General features: G+C 41.7%; 1 protein-coding gene across 1 annotated transcript in view; it reads right to left on the minus strand.

The window, feature by feature from the left end:
- The window catches only part of LOC134291305 (homeobox protein goosecoid-like), a 67,319-nt gene that overhangs the window by 7,413 nt on the left and 43,527 nt on the right, over positions 1-16,379 (minus strand). The window contains exon 2 of the mRNA XM_062858874.1: positions 13,749-15,116. Within this exon, the coding sequence (XP_062714858.1) occupies positions 13,749-14,826 (1,078 nt within the window). The 5' untranslated portion in view covers positions 14,827-15,116. The remainder of the gene's footprint in view (positions 1-13,748; positions 15,117-16,379) is intronic.

Raw genomic sequence — 16,379 nt, forward strand, 5'->3', positions numbered from 1 at the left:
AAATTTTTCCAAAAAATACTCCAGGAATTCCTCCGAGATTTCTTTCGAGCATTTCTTCATATATTCCTCCAGGAATTCGTCAAAAAAAAATTTCAAGGAGTTCCTGCAGATATTACTTCAGGAAATGCTCCAGGAACTTCTTCAGGAATTCCTCGAAGAGTTCTTCGAGGAATTCCCCCAGGGATCTTCAAAGATTTTTTTAAAAGAATTTTCTCAGAAACTCCTCCATGAACACCTTCAGGATCCTTCAGGAAACCTTTAGAATTTCCTCAAGAAAATACTCCTAAAATAACACTAAGTAATCGTCCGAGAATTCCCTTGGAGATTTTTTTTAAAGAAATTCTTCTAAAACTTTCTTGTTGAATTACGCCAAAAGTTGCTCCCGAAATAACTCCAGGAATTCTTTCAGGAATCTCTCTAGGAATCCCTTAATAAATTCTTCTTGAAATATCACCAAAAAATCTTCAATAAATTCCCCCAGAAATAATTATAACAATTCCTTCAGGAACTCCTCCAAGGATTCCGCTTATAATATCTTCAGGAATACTACCAAGAATTTCTCAAGGAATATCTCCAAAAATTCATCGAGGAATTCCTCCAAAAACTCGCCAGAAATACCTCCTGGGATTTTTTTTCAAGAAATTCCTTCAAGAATTCATCCAAAAAAATCTCCAAAAGTTTCTTTATGATTTTTTCCAAGATTCTTCAGGAAACCTACAGAAATTCCTCAAGAAAATACTCCTGAATCCTGAAACAACTCCAGGAATTTCTCGGAGAATTCCTTCTGGGATTTCTTTAGGAACTGCTCCGAGACTTCTTCCAAGAATTTCTCCAGGAATTACTCCAAGAATTCTGTTCAGTGTAAAGTATTCCTCCAAGAATCCAACCAGGAAATTCTCCAAGAATTCGTCCAAAAATTTCTCCAGGAATTTTTCCAATAATTTCTCCAGATATTCCCTCAAGGCTCCTGCTAAGAATTCCTCTAAGAATTTATCAAGGAATTTCTCCAGAAATTGTTTTAAGAATTCCTACAGGAACTCCAAGAAAAAAAATCTCTAATACTTTTGTCAAAAATGCCTCCAAGAGTCCCTCCGTAAATTTGGCCAGGGATTCCTATATAAATTCCTCTAGGAATACCTCCACGAATTTTTCAATCCATATCCTCAGAAAATCCTTCACAAATTTCTCCAGAAATGCCTACAGGAATCCCCCATGAATCCAAATCCAGCCAAGAATTTCTCCAGGAATTCCTCCAGAAATTTCTCCATGACATCCCCCAAGAATTCCTCCAACAATCTCTTCCAGAATTGCCATCCAAGAAATTCTTTAGGAATACTTCCAAGACTTTTTTCAAGAATTCCACCAAGAATTTCTCCAGGAATCCTTGAAGAATTCTTTCAGGACTTTATCCAAGAATTTCTACAAGAATACTTCCAGGAAATTTTTCAAAAATTTTGTGAAGAAATTTCTGGAGGACATTCTGGAGTACTTTCTGGAATAATTCATGTGGTAATTTATGGAGGAATTTTTAAAGAACTTCCTGGAGGAATTCTTAGAGGAATTCCTGGAGGATTTCCTGGAGAAATTCCTGGTGGAATTCCTGGAGGAATTCTTGAAGTTATTTTTTTTATTTTTAAAGTCCTCCATTTTCAGAGAAATTCCTAGAGGATTTTCTGGAGTATTTCCTGTAAGAATTCATGAAGTAATTTCTAGACTAGAGAAACTCTTAAAACAATTACTGGACGAGTTCCTGGAATATTGACAGGAGGAAATCCTAAAGTATTTCTTGGAACAATTCCTGGAGTAATTCCTCGAGGAATTCCAGTAGAATTTCTTAGAGTAATTCCTGGAGGTTTTCCTGAAACAATTTTCGGATAAATTCCTGGAGGGATTTCTGGAAGATTTCTTGTAGAAATTCTTGAAGTATTTCAAGGAACAATTCCTACAGGTATTCGTGTAATAATTCCTGGAAGACTTCGTAGAGTAATTGCTGGCGACATTCCTGGAGTATTTGCTGGAGGAATTTCAGGAATATATTCTGGAAGAATTCCTTGAGGATAGACTGATGGAATTCCTGCAAGAATTTCTGGAGGAATTCGTGGGGAATTCATTAAGGTGTTCTGGAGAAATCCTTGGAGGAATCATCTGAGAATTTCTTGAATATCTTACGGGATGAATTCATGGATGAATTAGTTGAGGAATTCCTAAAGGATTTCCATGAAGAATTCCAAGCGGAAGCATTGGAAGAATCCCTTGATGAATTCCTTGAGCAGTCCCTGAAGGAATTTCTGAATTAATTTGTGATGGAGTACCTTAAAGAAACTTCTAGTTGTATCCGTTGCGGAATTCTTGGAGAAATCCCTAAAAGGAAACAGTTGAAAAAAAAATGTCAGGTCACTACAATATACATATTTTGCGACCCACACATCAAAATACTATAAAGAACATTTGTATGCTAGTGGACGCATAAATAACAACACAAAGAGATTTGCGTAATTTTATGAGATGCAAAAGAAATAATTGTGAAAGATTCACACCGATATAGAAAAACCCGATTTAATCCACCTATGGTGAACAGAACCCTTCTTACACTTATTGAAACTATTGTTGTATTATTTGTATTTAACATATTTATTTTGTGTGATGGACCAAAAGTTCTAGAGAATATTGTGGATTTGGCATCTAGTGAATTGGTTTCCAAAATAGCATCATGGACCATGGACTAAACTACCAGAAATGCCAGACACCTTCTAGAATCTTGTGTGAAATTTTTTAAAAATAGCTTACATATTCTGGAATATTGTATCTTTTGTTAACTGCCAAAAGATCTTGAATCGATTAACAAATGGATAAGAAAATCAGCGAGATATACTTTGTCTAATACCTCTTAATCAGTCGAATTTTTTTTTTGTCGTTATTAAAGAGATTTTCAGCCCTAGGCTGGTTCATCTCTGAATCAGTCGATTAAATTAGCTCTGAAGTACTTGGTATTCATGGTTATGGTACAAAAAGGACAAAAATTATATATTTACTAAGTTAATCAGTTTGGCATTAGCTAGTTATTTTCGCTGTCCGGTTCTTGCATTTTTCCCACAATATATAAATTCAAAGCTTTCATTTAACATATTGTTAGTTTTCATAAAATTCCTGTGTATTTGTAATTTGTTATTTATAATTTTATTGAAAACAACAATACACTTTGTCAGCATTATTTATTGAAAAATAATTTCCCATAGACTGGTCAAAAACTAATGCAAGATATCAAGTAAGTCAATAGATTAATAAAAAAGAATTTATAGAAATACTCTTCGAAAGATATCTCAGTAATCAAATGTCGAATCGAAATAAAATTTCAGGGCCTTATACAAGGATATTGTAGCTTTCATTTGGTGCTTAGAGAACCCAAATCGGTTGACAGACAGCTGAGATATTTATTATGGTACCCTTGGTCAAAAATCTCTCAAAAAGTTAAACTTACTCCTAAGTACTCTTTGAAAGATATTTCGGTAACCAAATGTCCAATCCTAATAAAATTGTGTAGGGTTCTACTAGAATGTTGTAGCTTTCATTTGGTGCCAGGATAACCGAAATCGGTTGACAGACGGCCAGAATATTCATTATGATACACTTGGTCAAAAATCTCAAAAAGTTTAGTTGTATAAATCCTAAGTACTCTTCGAAAGATATCTCTGTAACCAAATGTCCAATCAAAATAAAATTTCTGGGCGATCTACTAGGATGCTGTAGCTTTCATTTGGTGCCAAAAGAACCCAAATCGATAGACAAACGGCCAAAATATTTATTATGATACGCTTGGTCAAAAATCTTAAAAAGTTTAGATATATGACTCATAAGTACTCATCGAGGGATATCTCGGTAACCAAACATCCAATCGAAAAAAAAATTCAATAGCGTTCTACTAGGATGTAGTAGCTTTCATTTGCTTCCAAGAGAACTCAAATCGGTTGGCAAACGGCTGAGAAACGTGCGTGACTTTTTTTTGTAACGCACATACACACACACACACACATACACACATACACACACACACACACATACAGACATTTGCTCAGTTCGTCGAGCTGAGTTCATTGGTATATGAGACTCGGCCCTCCGGGCCTCGGATCGAAAGTCGGTTTTTCGAGCGATATTTATACCCTTCTTATGGGTGTAAGAAGGGTAAAAAGATACAGGAGTAGAGCTTGTAGGTCTTAATTCCAGAATAATTTGGATGAACTAGATCGCCATGTGAATTTTGCTAAGTTATCAGAATTGCACTCTGAGGCTCTAACAGTATAGCGTAGATTATATTCCGCGAGCATTCGCTACAGTAAAAATATTCAAAGATTTGCAGATATTGCGATCTATACTTCAAAATACATTGGGGTCATTTTATATACCAGTGGACACTCAACAAGCAACACATAGAGATATTTATAATAATATTAAGTGGAATAGACACAATCGTGAAAGAATTATGCCGATAGAGTGAAGAGAAACAAGAGTAGAGCCTGTAGACCTTCCAAAATAGTTTGAAAGCCTGGAATAACCCATGAATGTACCATAAGCATTATAGTTGCGCACTGAAGCTCCATTAGACTACATGCCACGAATATTTTTTACATTTACAGCATGATACAGTATGTAGATATCGTAACCCAAACTTCAAAGTGTATTGGAGGTCATTTGTATTTCACGGAATATTCAACTACCACAATATCGAGTTGCTTGTAGCATTGCGAAGTCTAATGGACTAAATTTTTGAACAGAGTGAATACAATTGACGGTAGATTCAGTAGATCTTAAGAAAATGAATTCCAGAGTAGTTTGGATAACCTAGATCACCCAATTCATGTACCATGAATTTTGTAGGGGTGCTTCAAGGCTGTTTGAGTACCGTAGACTATGTTCTGTGAGATCATTCATCGTGTATAAAATTTGGGTTAGAATGTTGGATTTGTGACACAAACTTCGGAGTACTTTGGAGGCCTTAGAATAGCTGTGGGATGAAAACTTCAACATACTATGATGAGTTGTGATACATTGTATATCAAGGATCAGTCAAAACTATTGATGGTTAGCAAAACGATGAAATTTGAGCAAAAACATGTAGAATTTATGAAAAATACAAAAAAGCCACGTATTTTCGGCTACCAGCTAAAGAGGGAAGGTACCATTGACTATAAAAAATACTCCAGAGTAGAATGTCTTAAAATCCATCATCCATTATTCTAGCTTTGACATCCGAGTAGTGAAGTCAACAACTGAGCTCAGAGTCCCGACTAGCGATCCGCTCAAAGACCCATACAGTAATCTTAGGCGCCGGATATCGCTTGTCACCTACGGATTTTCTGTTCCCACTGGCCTGTTGGCATCCCACGCTCGAATAAAGTATAATTTTCCGCTTTTTTTTCCCGTTTCTGCCTCACGATTCGTGTCATTCCGTTTTGCCGTTCCCACCAACCCATCGACATCAGATGGATGTTGAAGAGACGCCGCTTGGAGCGGCGTTAAATTCCAATGGTTCGCGTCCCAAGCAACCCAAAACCGACCACCTACTCCGATGCCAAGCTGCAGGAGCAACTACTTCAGCGAAACAGTTTTGTCACACTGGCGAAGCAATCCAACAACCAACGGGGTACCACGGTTACCACCAGTTCAGAGAACCCCGGAAAGGAGAAACTACCACCTCTGTGTTGAGCAGATACGTGATAACACAGGAAATCAAACTATCTTGTTCGGAGATTCAAAATGGAATAAATGTATTTTTCGCTCTGCTTGTCAAATAGTATAATCCAAGGCTAACTTGATCTTGCACAACATAATCGTCCAACACTCCTCCTCAAGATAAAGTTAGTTACCTCTAATCTTTATTCTAAAAGACCTTAAAGTTCCCATAACACTACATATTAAAAACGGTACAAACGTCCAATCTTCTGTGCCACAACTACAACCTCACCATCCTTCAAAATCTTACAATCATCTGAGCTAAATAGTATTGCATATCCTTGACTAGTGATTACTTCTACAAAAACCAAATTTGTGGAAAGTCCGGGTACAATCACAACGTTATTCAGCTTGACATCAACTGGTCGTTCATCAGCACCAACAGCGGGTAGAATTACTCCTCCTACAGCAGTAGAATGCAGCACATACCCATTTGCCAGAATTACTCGTTGCTTCTTCGTTTTGCGATGCCAATCCAAATTGTTCGTGTTTCCTGTCATGTGGGTTGATGCGGCAGAATCAAGGTACCAATGATCATCAGTCTCCTCCTGAAGCGCAGCAAAGCAGATATGACGATCCGAATGAACATCACTTTGAGCTGACCGAGCCGTTTGCGTTCTGTTACCTGCAGTAGTGCTTCTCGAAGTCTTCTCGCGCATAATTTCCAGCTTGTCACAGTCACGAATCAAATGTTCCGGGCTTCCGCATGCGTAACACAACCGCTTGTTCTCGTTTTTCCGAACTGCTTTCACAACCATCGCTTTGGAGTCTTCGAATTTGCCCCTTTGAGTACGCCGATCATATTCTTCCAGTAACTTCGTCTTGACAAAATTCATCGTGAAAACCTCCATTCTTCCCTGTATCGCAGCAACCGTGTTTTCGTACGATTCCGGCAGACTGGCAAGTATAAAAGCCGCCTGCATATCCTCATCCATGCGACACCCCGCGTTCTCTATCTTCTCGAAGAGCTGTTCCAAATCCATCAGATGTTGACGCAAATCACCTACCTCGGAAAGTTCTGTTTTCGACAATTTCTTGATCAGAGCAACTTTGCCCACCGATGAGTCTTTGATGTAATAGGTCCGTAGTCTACTCCAAGCATCCTTAGCAGTTACTGCGTCCTGAATTAACCGCAACTGGGCGTCTTCTACTAGAAAACCGATCGTCTGCAGAGCCAGTTCATTCTTCGTTTTCCATTCCGATGACCCAACCTCCACGCCAGGCAAGTCGTCCACCACGTATTGCCATAGCCCTTCACGCGTTAAAACTTGCCGTGCACGCAACTTCCACGTTTCGTAGTTGTCGTAGCCGAGCCTTTGGAAACCCATTTTCGTAAAATCCATGCTTCTGGATGCTGGATCAAATCGCAGTTACTATTACTCAATACTTTCACTAACAAGATTCAACACTCTAGCACTATTTTCGATTCCCTGCTACTCTAGGCACATAACCTGTTGAGCAGATACGTGATAACACAGGAAATCAAACTATCTTGTTCGGAGATTCAAAATGGAATAAATGTATTTTTCGCTCTGCTTGTCAAATAGTATAATCCAAGGCTAACTTGATCTTGCACAACATAATCGTCCAACACTCTGGTGGTCAAAAACGTCCATGTCCGGTGGTGTGTAAGCTCGACTGTAATCCCACGCCAGCTTCCCCGGCGGTGACTCGATACTACCATCGGGTGAATTGGGTGGTGTTCAGGCGCTTTGTCGACTCTGCCATCCCCGACAACCCCGATCTGTCAACCACTACTGGTGCCATCGACGACCAACTGGCAGCATTTGAGGAAAACATTCACGCCGCTGAAGAAACTTGTATTCGCTGGGTTCCGGTGAGGAGGAAATTTGTCAAGATCGATCAATACACTCGCCAACTGATTCAGCAACGGAACACGATTCGGCGGAAATTCCAGCGCTCGGGCTGCCCCCGAAAAAAAAACAAGTCTCCCTCCTCAATAAACTGATTGGGGACAGGATGACAACAATCTGGAACAACGAATTTGCAGCCACCATTCAACAGATGGACGACCACTCCAGGCTATTTTGGAAGGTGGCCAAAGTTCTGAAGAAAAGGCCTTAAGCGGTGCCCCCTCTTCGAAACAACTCTGGCGAAATCCTGGTGTCCCCGTTGGAAAAAGCCAACGTTATCGCCAGCAAGCTCGTAGACGCCCACAACATCGAATCGACAATGGTAAGTCCCCACGAAGACGCAGTCCGTAGCTCAGTGGATCAGCTCGACGAACATAATCCGACTCTCGTCCCGATAACAGACCCGAACAAAGGCGGATAACAAAATGATAACAAGTTCTGGTACCTGGTTATCATTCGTTTGATAATTGAATTTGTTATCATTTAGGTTGAATTAAGAGCCAACATAACAAAAATGATAACCCAAATTTACTCCATGAATACCAAAATGATAAGAAGTTGAGTTATCATTGAGTTCAAGTTGATAACTGATTGTGTTATATAGTATTTTATTCAATATTACATTTAGTTATCAACATGAAAAAATACAGATGATTGATAACAGGTTTTGTTATCATTTGGTTATCATTCAGAGCTATTTTACCGACCAAAATAGTAAAAATCTACTTTACCGACATAGTTAGCAGTTGAAAAAAGTTTCTTATAATTATAATTCATGTTTTCAACTATTGCACCCAGTGGGTCTCGAACCCTAATCGAGTGATTACCGGTCACAGCCGATACCCCTGTACCAAAGGGACTCAGTGAGAGGAAGAGTGGTTGAAGGCTACACTTTCGAACTGCAGTCGCATTGAAGATGGAAAGCAGAATCTATTTTTAGATTCGAAGTCCACCAGACCCTCAGTCTTGGGAAAGCTTTGAAATGTGCGTTTGGAAACTGATAACATATTTTGTTATCATTTAGTATTTTTATGTTATCGCGATGGACCAAAATTATTGATAACTAAATTTGTTATCATCTGATTATCATCAATTTTAAAAGATGATAACAAAAATATCAACATGATAACACCGATAACATAGTTTGTTATCAAAGTGATATCACTTAGTTATCCGTCTTTGCTCGGGGAGTAGGAAGTCCAGACTGGGAATGTAATCCCAATTTTGAAACCTGGTAAGGACCCTATGGTGAGCAGGACAGGGCAAATTCGTGCAGAGGCTCATGTAACGCTAGCAAAAGCTTGACAGACACGGAAAGACGTTAGACAGCATCCATTTATTACGTAACGCTAAAATCGACATTTTTCGACCCCCCTCTCCCCTCCGTAACGCTTTTTTGTACGAAAACCCGAAAATTTTTGTATGGGCCGTAACGCCCGGCCATACTCCCCCCTCCCCCTAGAGCGTTACGTAACTTGTGGATGCCGACTTACGCGCAGACTGAGAAAGAAGCGCTCGCGCTCGTTTGGTCTGTTGAAAGGTTCCAAATATACCTCCTCGGTATTCGATTCGAGTTAGAAACGGATCACAAACCCCTAGAAACCATATTTTCTCCGAATTCATCCCCTGCCTGCGCATTGAGCGATGGGTTTTGCGACTCCAAGCATTCTCTTACGATGTGGTAATACAGAAAGGGAAAGGCAAAGCAGATCCATTGTCGCGACATTCTCGGCCTAGTGAAAGAGAGATGTTCGATGTTGAATCAGAAGTCTATATCAAGCACGCCACAGAACTAGCCGCGGTCGACATTTGCGAAATGGAGGAAGCATCCAAAGGAGATCCCGAGTTATCAGCCTTAAGGGAGTGTTTAAACCAAGGGATTTGGAACTACACCGCCGAAGCGATTAATCCTTTTGTTATGTACGTATGTTGCAACTAGGGCATGAAGGTCACCCCGGAAAAACTAAAATGCAACAGCGGTTGCGGAACTCTTGTTGGTGGTCCGGAATGGACGATGCTATCGGTCGAGTCGTAGATACTTGTGAAGGTTGTCGTCTAGTGAGCCATCCCGAGCGTCCTGAACCTATGCAGCGACGGAAGTTACCGGAGGCTCCGTGAGTGGACGTGGCCATCGACTTTCTGGGACCCTTGCCAACTGGAGACTACTTACTTGTCATCATAGATTATTTCAGTAGGTACAAGGAAATTGAGGTTCTTAGAAGGATAACGGCACAAGAAACAGCGGAGCGGTTGAACAGGATTTTTGTAAGACTGGGCTATCCAAAAACAATAACTCTCGATAATGGACGGCAGTTTATCAGTCGTGAATTCGAGTAGTTCTGTAATCATAGAGGAATCGTTCTAAACCGTACTACTCCATACTGGCCTTAAGAGAACGGGTTGGTCGAACGGCGAAATCGATCTCTGATGAAGAGATTGAAGATAAGTCAAGCTCTATCTAAGGATTGGAGGAAAGATCTCAATGATTACCTTACAATGTACTATTCAACGCCACATTGTACCACAGGAAAAACACCTTCGGAATTAATGATGGGAAGGATTATTCGAACAAAGCTGCCACCTTTAAACGAACTGTCAGTTTCGGTACCAATTACGGATTACAGGGACAAAGACCAGTTAGCGAAAGATAAGGGAAAAATGCTCGAGGACCAACGCCGCCGAGCGAAAGTATCGAGTTTGGAGATCGGTGACAAAGTTCTAATGAAGAATGTATTGCCCGGTAACAAGCTCGCCCCCACGTTTGGCCCAAACACGATGACAGTTACAGAGAAGCATGGTTCACGAGTAACGGTACGAAATTATGAGACGCTTAAGCGATACGACAGGAACACGAGTCATCTGAAGAAGATAGTCACACCAGACGAAGGAGAGGGCATGCAGTCTGAACCGATTGAGAAGGATAATCTACAAAGAAATGACGCATTGGAGTCTGCTGTCCAATGCCCTGGAACCCCAGTAAGTGACCAGCATGTTCCTGCTGAGGAGAAAACCTTAGAACATGCATTAGAGCGCAATCGGCCTCAACGCCCGATTAGGAAGCCACTTCGTTTTGAGGATTGTGTACTTGACTATTGATTGCTATGTACTTGTACATGTACTAAAAGGAAGGGAGATGTGGTGATATGTCTTTACCAGTTATCTGTGGTCTTACTAACTCATACTCATTTATAAGAATACATCACCTGTCGATGAGATATACTTTGAATAAAGGTCGATCGTAAATTGTCAGAGCAACAACAGTGCTTACATTCCTATCACGCTATCACAGACCCGAACGCCCCCACAAGCTATCAACCAATTACGATCCTGTCCTCGGTCAGCAAGCTATTCGAACCACCACCAGTTGGTCAGAGTGGAGAACATCATTCACCGAAACAAAGCGCTCTCGAACAACACCGCCATGATGCACCTCGATGTAGAAAACGCCTTCGATAACGTTTGGCATGACGGTTTGCTCAACAAAGTTGTCTGCAAAGTTGTACGAAACTACCTGTCGAACAGAACCTTCCGAGTCCATCTTACCGGTACAGCATCGGAGGTTCAAGCTGTCCCGGCCGGCGTTCCCCAAGAAAGCTTGCTGGGCCCAATCCTCTTTACACGTCAGACATCCCAGAACTACCGGGAGGGTGCAGTCTGGCACTTTATGCGGGATTGTCGCAAACGGCAGGACTCCAACGATCTACCGATCAAGACTACAACAGGGGGTGACAGCCTATGTCACATACCTTACTTCGTGGAAAATCAAGGTAAATGAAGCCAAGATCCAGGCCATACTCTTCCGGTACCGTCAGCCACCAAAGCTCCTTCCGCCATCGGACTGTTTCATCAGTGTGAACAACAAGCCCATAGACTGGGCCAACGAGATCGGATACCTCGGGGTCGTCCGACCCCTGACGTACCGGGCCCACACCGATGGGATGAAACAGAAGTGCATGTGGCTGCTCAACTCCCTGGACCCACTCATCTGTCGACGATCCCGACTATCGCGCCGGAACAAGCTGGCAGTACTAAGCTCCATCATCATTCCGGCTGTCAACTACGCCATGCCAGTGTGGGGAACCTGCGCGGAATCCCACAAACAAAAGCTCCAAATCGTCCAAAATCGGCTCCTGCGAATCATCCTGGACGTTCCCTGCGACACCAGAATCGTGGATATGCACAGTGCAGCGGGCTACAAAATGGTCAGAGGCCGCATCGAAGACGCGATCGACAGCCTGTACGTGAGTGCCACCGCCTCCGAATACCCGCTCATAAGAGCGCTTGCAAACTAGATTTTCAAATTGCAAATAGGTTAAGAAGGTTATCAAATTAAAAAAAAACACGCATACACATTGTATAAACACGCAAACACAAAACAAAGAAAAGAAACAAGTATTAATGATACAAAATACTAAAATTGAAGGTTGAAAATAGAAACATAAATCACTTAAGGTTGAAAGATTCGTCATTGACATAATCGTCATCATTGAAAATTCAAAAGCAGTTTTCTTGCTCAAAACATGAATGTTTACTTTGAAAATGTATTCACTGTACTCCATTCTGCATCCGCAATACAGTGAATACATTTTCACTGAGAAATTTTTAGCTTTGAACAAGAAAACTGCTTTCGAATCATCAATGACAACGATTATGTCAATGGCGAATCTTTCAACCTTAAATAAATACTATCATTGTAGAATGCACAAAAGACCTGAATAAAGATTGATTTACAACTGCAATGCAATTAATGTTTTAAAACAAAGAAGATATGTATTCCATTTTTACCAAAAGAAGATCGTCCCGGGTGTTTACGGATTAATGGATCCGGATTTATGAACTGTACCAGGATTGAAATTAAGAAATACAGGGGATAGACAAAATGATCGGGACAGGCAAAATTTTCCCTTCTCAAAAAAATTTCAAATAGCTGTAACTTTTCGAAAAGCGCATCAAATGTTCTCAAATTTTTACTGTAAGTTGATCAACTACTTGTGTATCAGTGGACAACATTTGGAAAAGATCGGACTATTCTGCACAAAGTTATAAAGATGAAATTTTGACCATATATGGCCTGTATAATAAGCTTTAGAAAACTTTTGACTTAACCTAAAATTCTTAACACGGAAGAAAATTATAACGATTAGAATATTTTTCTAATAAAACACAAAATTTCCTTAAATTTCAACATCGTTTCAAAATTCAAGATGCTAATTATAGTTCATTTAAATTTCCTTCTGTTTGTCTTGAATACAGATATATTTTGAAAGAAAGTAACAACACAGACAAACAGATATACTACTTAGAAGAAAATTGCTTCAAAAACATCGTTTGGCATCTCACTAGCACCCTCTATAATACTCAATCCGAAGCATTCATTTGCAGGTGTTGTTTCCCTCGGCTCGATGTAAAAATTTAGCAGGTGTCCACTCCCCCGTGGCGTCATCCATTCATAAAACATGAATGAAAGTTCATGATTGAGTCATTTTATGTAAACATTAATCGGCGTCGCGTTCATTTCTCTTCAAAACTGAGAGGTGATGTGGGCGCAGCAGCGCCACTATGACACTTTGGAGCACAGTCCGAACCACACGTTATTTTCAAAATGACCGTTAAATCGTGTGATGATTTCGATTTGAGTAGTATGTATGTTTGTCTGTGGTAACAACATAGGCGGCAATTCATTGTAAAAGTAATGGGATGCATATTAAAAATAGACCAATTTACTAAAAAATCATAAAATTAATTAAATCGCTATAACTTTTTCTCTTGTTATTAATTTCAAGTTGATTCAAACGTTTTTCAGAGCTAATTATATAAGTCATAAATGGTCAAAATTTCATTGCATTCGGTTCATTGAATTCGGAGATATAACAGCTCAAAGTTGACTATCGGATAATTCTACCTTTTTCCAAAATGCTAATAACTTCGTGCAGAATAGCCCGATCTTTTCCAAAATTTGAGAACATTTGATGCGCTTTTCGAAAAGTTACAGCTAAATGGACATTTTTTGAAAAGTGAAAATTTTGCCTGTCCCGATCATTTTGTCTATCCCCTGTAAACTGTAGATCAGAACCTAAATCAAACTTGTGAATGTTCATGTTTCTTTATTCAATGCCATCTCCTGAAATCTCCCCATCAAATGCTTACCTTTAAACTTGTCCCGATTATGATTCTGCGCGTGATGATGGTGTGCCGCCGCCGCTGCCGCCATTGCCAGATGATGATGATGATGGTGGTGGTGTGAATGCGGGTGGTGTTGCTGATGCGGATGCTGCTGATGATGTTGATGCTGGTGCTGTGGTGGGTGGGAATGGTGATTGGCCAAATGATGCGACGACGATCCGGGCTGCGATGGCGTCGTCAGATGATGTCCCGAAGCTAGCGCCTGTTGGTGGTGGAGATGGACGGATGCGTTGGGTGTGCCAACGGTGACGCCGCCACCGCCACCACCACCCCCTCCGGATGGGTGGTGAAATTGATGTGCGGCGAAGCCACCGGCGGCACTTCCATGAATGTGGTGGAGTGTTTGCAGAGCGGTTAGGCTTGGCGAGGATTGCGATATGTGATGGCCGATATGGGATTGGACGGGCTCTAGACCGGAAGCGACGGCGTCCGTTAGCGGGTCGGAATCTTTCGAGATTCGAAGCTGGAATGCCAACGCTGTGTCGCTGTGGTTGTTCAGCGATAGGTTCATGACGTCGCTGAAGGCACCATGACCGTCGGCTTCCTGTTTCTTCTTCAGGCCGAGGATGGCCGCTATCGTGAAGGACTTTCCAATCTCGTCGGCATCGAGCGGTGTCGTGCTGCTCGGAGTGTGATTGTCGCTTCTGGAGGCATCTAGGTTCTCCTCGTCGCATCCGTCGTCAACGTCCGCGTCTTGGTCGTCGTCATCGTCGTCAATGATGTCGATGTTGTTATTTTCCGCATCGCTGCTCTGGTTGGTATCGGTATTCTCGATATCCAGACTATTCCCACCTCCGCCGCCCACCAAATTGGGATGCTTATTGCATTCGTCATCACTTGCAAGGATGTTATTATTGAGTAGATTCAGATCTTCCAATCCATGCTTTTGATGATGGTGGTGGTGGTGGTGGTGTTGGTCCAGGGCGGCGGCTGCAGCAGCTGCAGCGGCCGCCGCCGCTGCCGCCGTGGCATGCGAGTTGTGTAAGTTGAGAAAATGTGTCAAAGGATTCGTGTGGTATTTCGCCGGTTGGTGGTGAATCATTGCTAATTTACTACTCGCCAACTTTCCGATAATGAAGACGACGCACACTCCTTCCTATCTATGGAGAGCTGGACAACTTAATTATAATGGGGGGCAAAACTATTCGCAACCCCTTCTCTCGCGGCCACCCACAATCCGGACCGGACCCGAAAGACGTTGAATCCTTCTCGTCCTACCCGATGATGAGGGTCAACTTCATTTGAGAATTTACACTAATGGGATGGAAACTTTTCTTCTTTTTTTTTTCTTCTCCGGATTTAGTCGTTCAATGAAGCGAAGACATTCTGATCCTGGAACGAAACATTAGAGAGAAGAGGGAGCATGGCATCAGAAAACAGTAAAAAAAGGCAGCAAGGGGAGACTTGAAGGATTCAGCCGTTTTCAAATGAGATGTGTTCTGTAAATTTATTTGTTTAAAACCTAAAAATTCTGAAGGAGGGAGAAGCCCGTTGGGTGATTTCTTTTTGAAATATTTCTCAAAAAGGCACCAAACGTCTGAGAATTTCCAGTACAAAACACAGAAATTGTGTCATATTAAACTTGATATATTTCAGTTTTGAATGCGATTCTGATTAATTCTGTATGTATTGAATGATTAACTTTTGCATCTGCACCCCGAGCAGAGGAGAATAGCACATTAATAACTACGAAATTACATAACATGTTTTTATATCTAGTTTTGTTATTTATGATACTTACCTTACCGATCAGGCTAAGGCCGGGGTGGCCTCTGCTGTACATAGTAGCCTCCTCCATTCCACTCGGTCCATGGCTGTTTGCCTCCAGTTCCGCACTCTGCGTAGGGTCCGCAGATCGTCCTCCACTTGGTCGACCCACCTAGCTCGCTGCGCTCCACGTCTTCTTGTACCGGTCGGATGACTCTCGAGAACCATTTTAGTCGGGTTGCTATCCGTCATCCTGATAACGTGACCCGCCCACCGTAGCCTCCCGATTTTTGCGGTATGGACGATGGTTGGTTCTCTCAGCAGATGATGCAGTTTGTGGTTCATTCGCCTTCTCCAAGTCCCGTCTTCCATCTGCACTCCGCCGTAGATGGTACGCAACACCTTCCGTTCGAAAACTCCAAGGGCGCGTTGGTCCTCTGCACGTAGGGTCCATGTTTCGTGCCCATAGAGGACGACCGGTCTAATCAACGTTTTGTAGATAGTCAACTTCGTGTTACGGCGAACTTTATTCGATCGTAGAGTTCTGCGGAGTCCAAAGTAGGCACGATTTCCTGCCACAATGCGCCTCTGAATTTCTCTGCTGGTGTCGTTGTCGGCGGTCACCAGTGAGCCCAAGTACACGAATTCTTCAACCGCCTCGATTTCATCACCGTCGATATGAATTCGGGGTGCGGGCGCGGTGATTCCTCCCTGGAGCCCTTTGCCATCATGTACTTTGTCTTCGACACATTAATGACTAAACCGATTCGCCTGGCTTCACTCTTTAGTCGGATGTACGTTTCCGCCATCGTCTCAAATTTACGAGCAATAATATCAATATCATCAGCGAAACCAAGCAGCTGAACGGACTTCGTGAAAATCGTTCCA

This window comes from Aedes albopictus, chromosome 3 (genome assembly GCF_035046485.1).
Source record: "Aedes albopictus strain Foshan chromosome 3, AalbF5, whole genome shotgun sequence".
In the NCBI taxonomy this organism is placed as follows: Eukaryota; Metazoa; Arthropoda; class Insecta; order Diptera; family Culicidae; genus Aedes; species Aedes albopictus.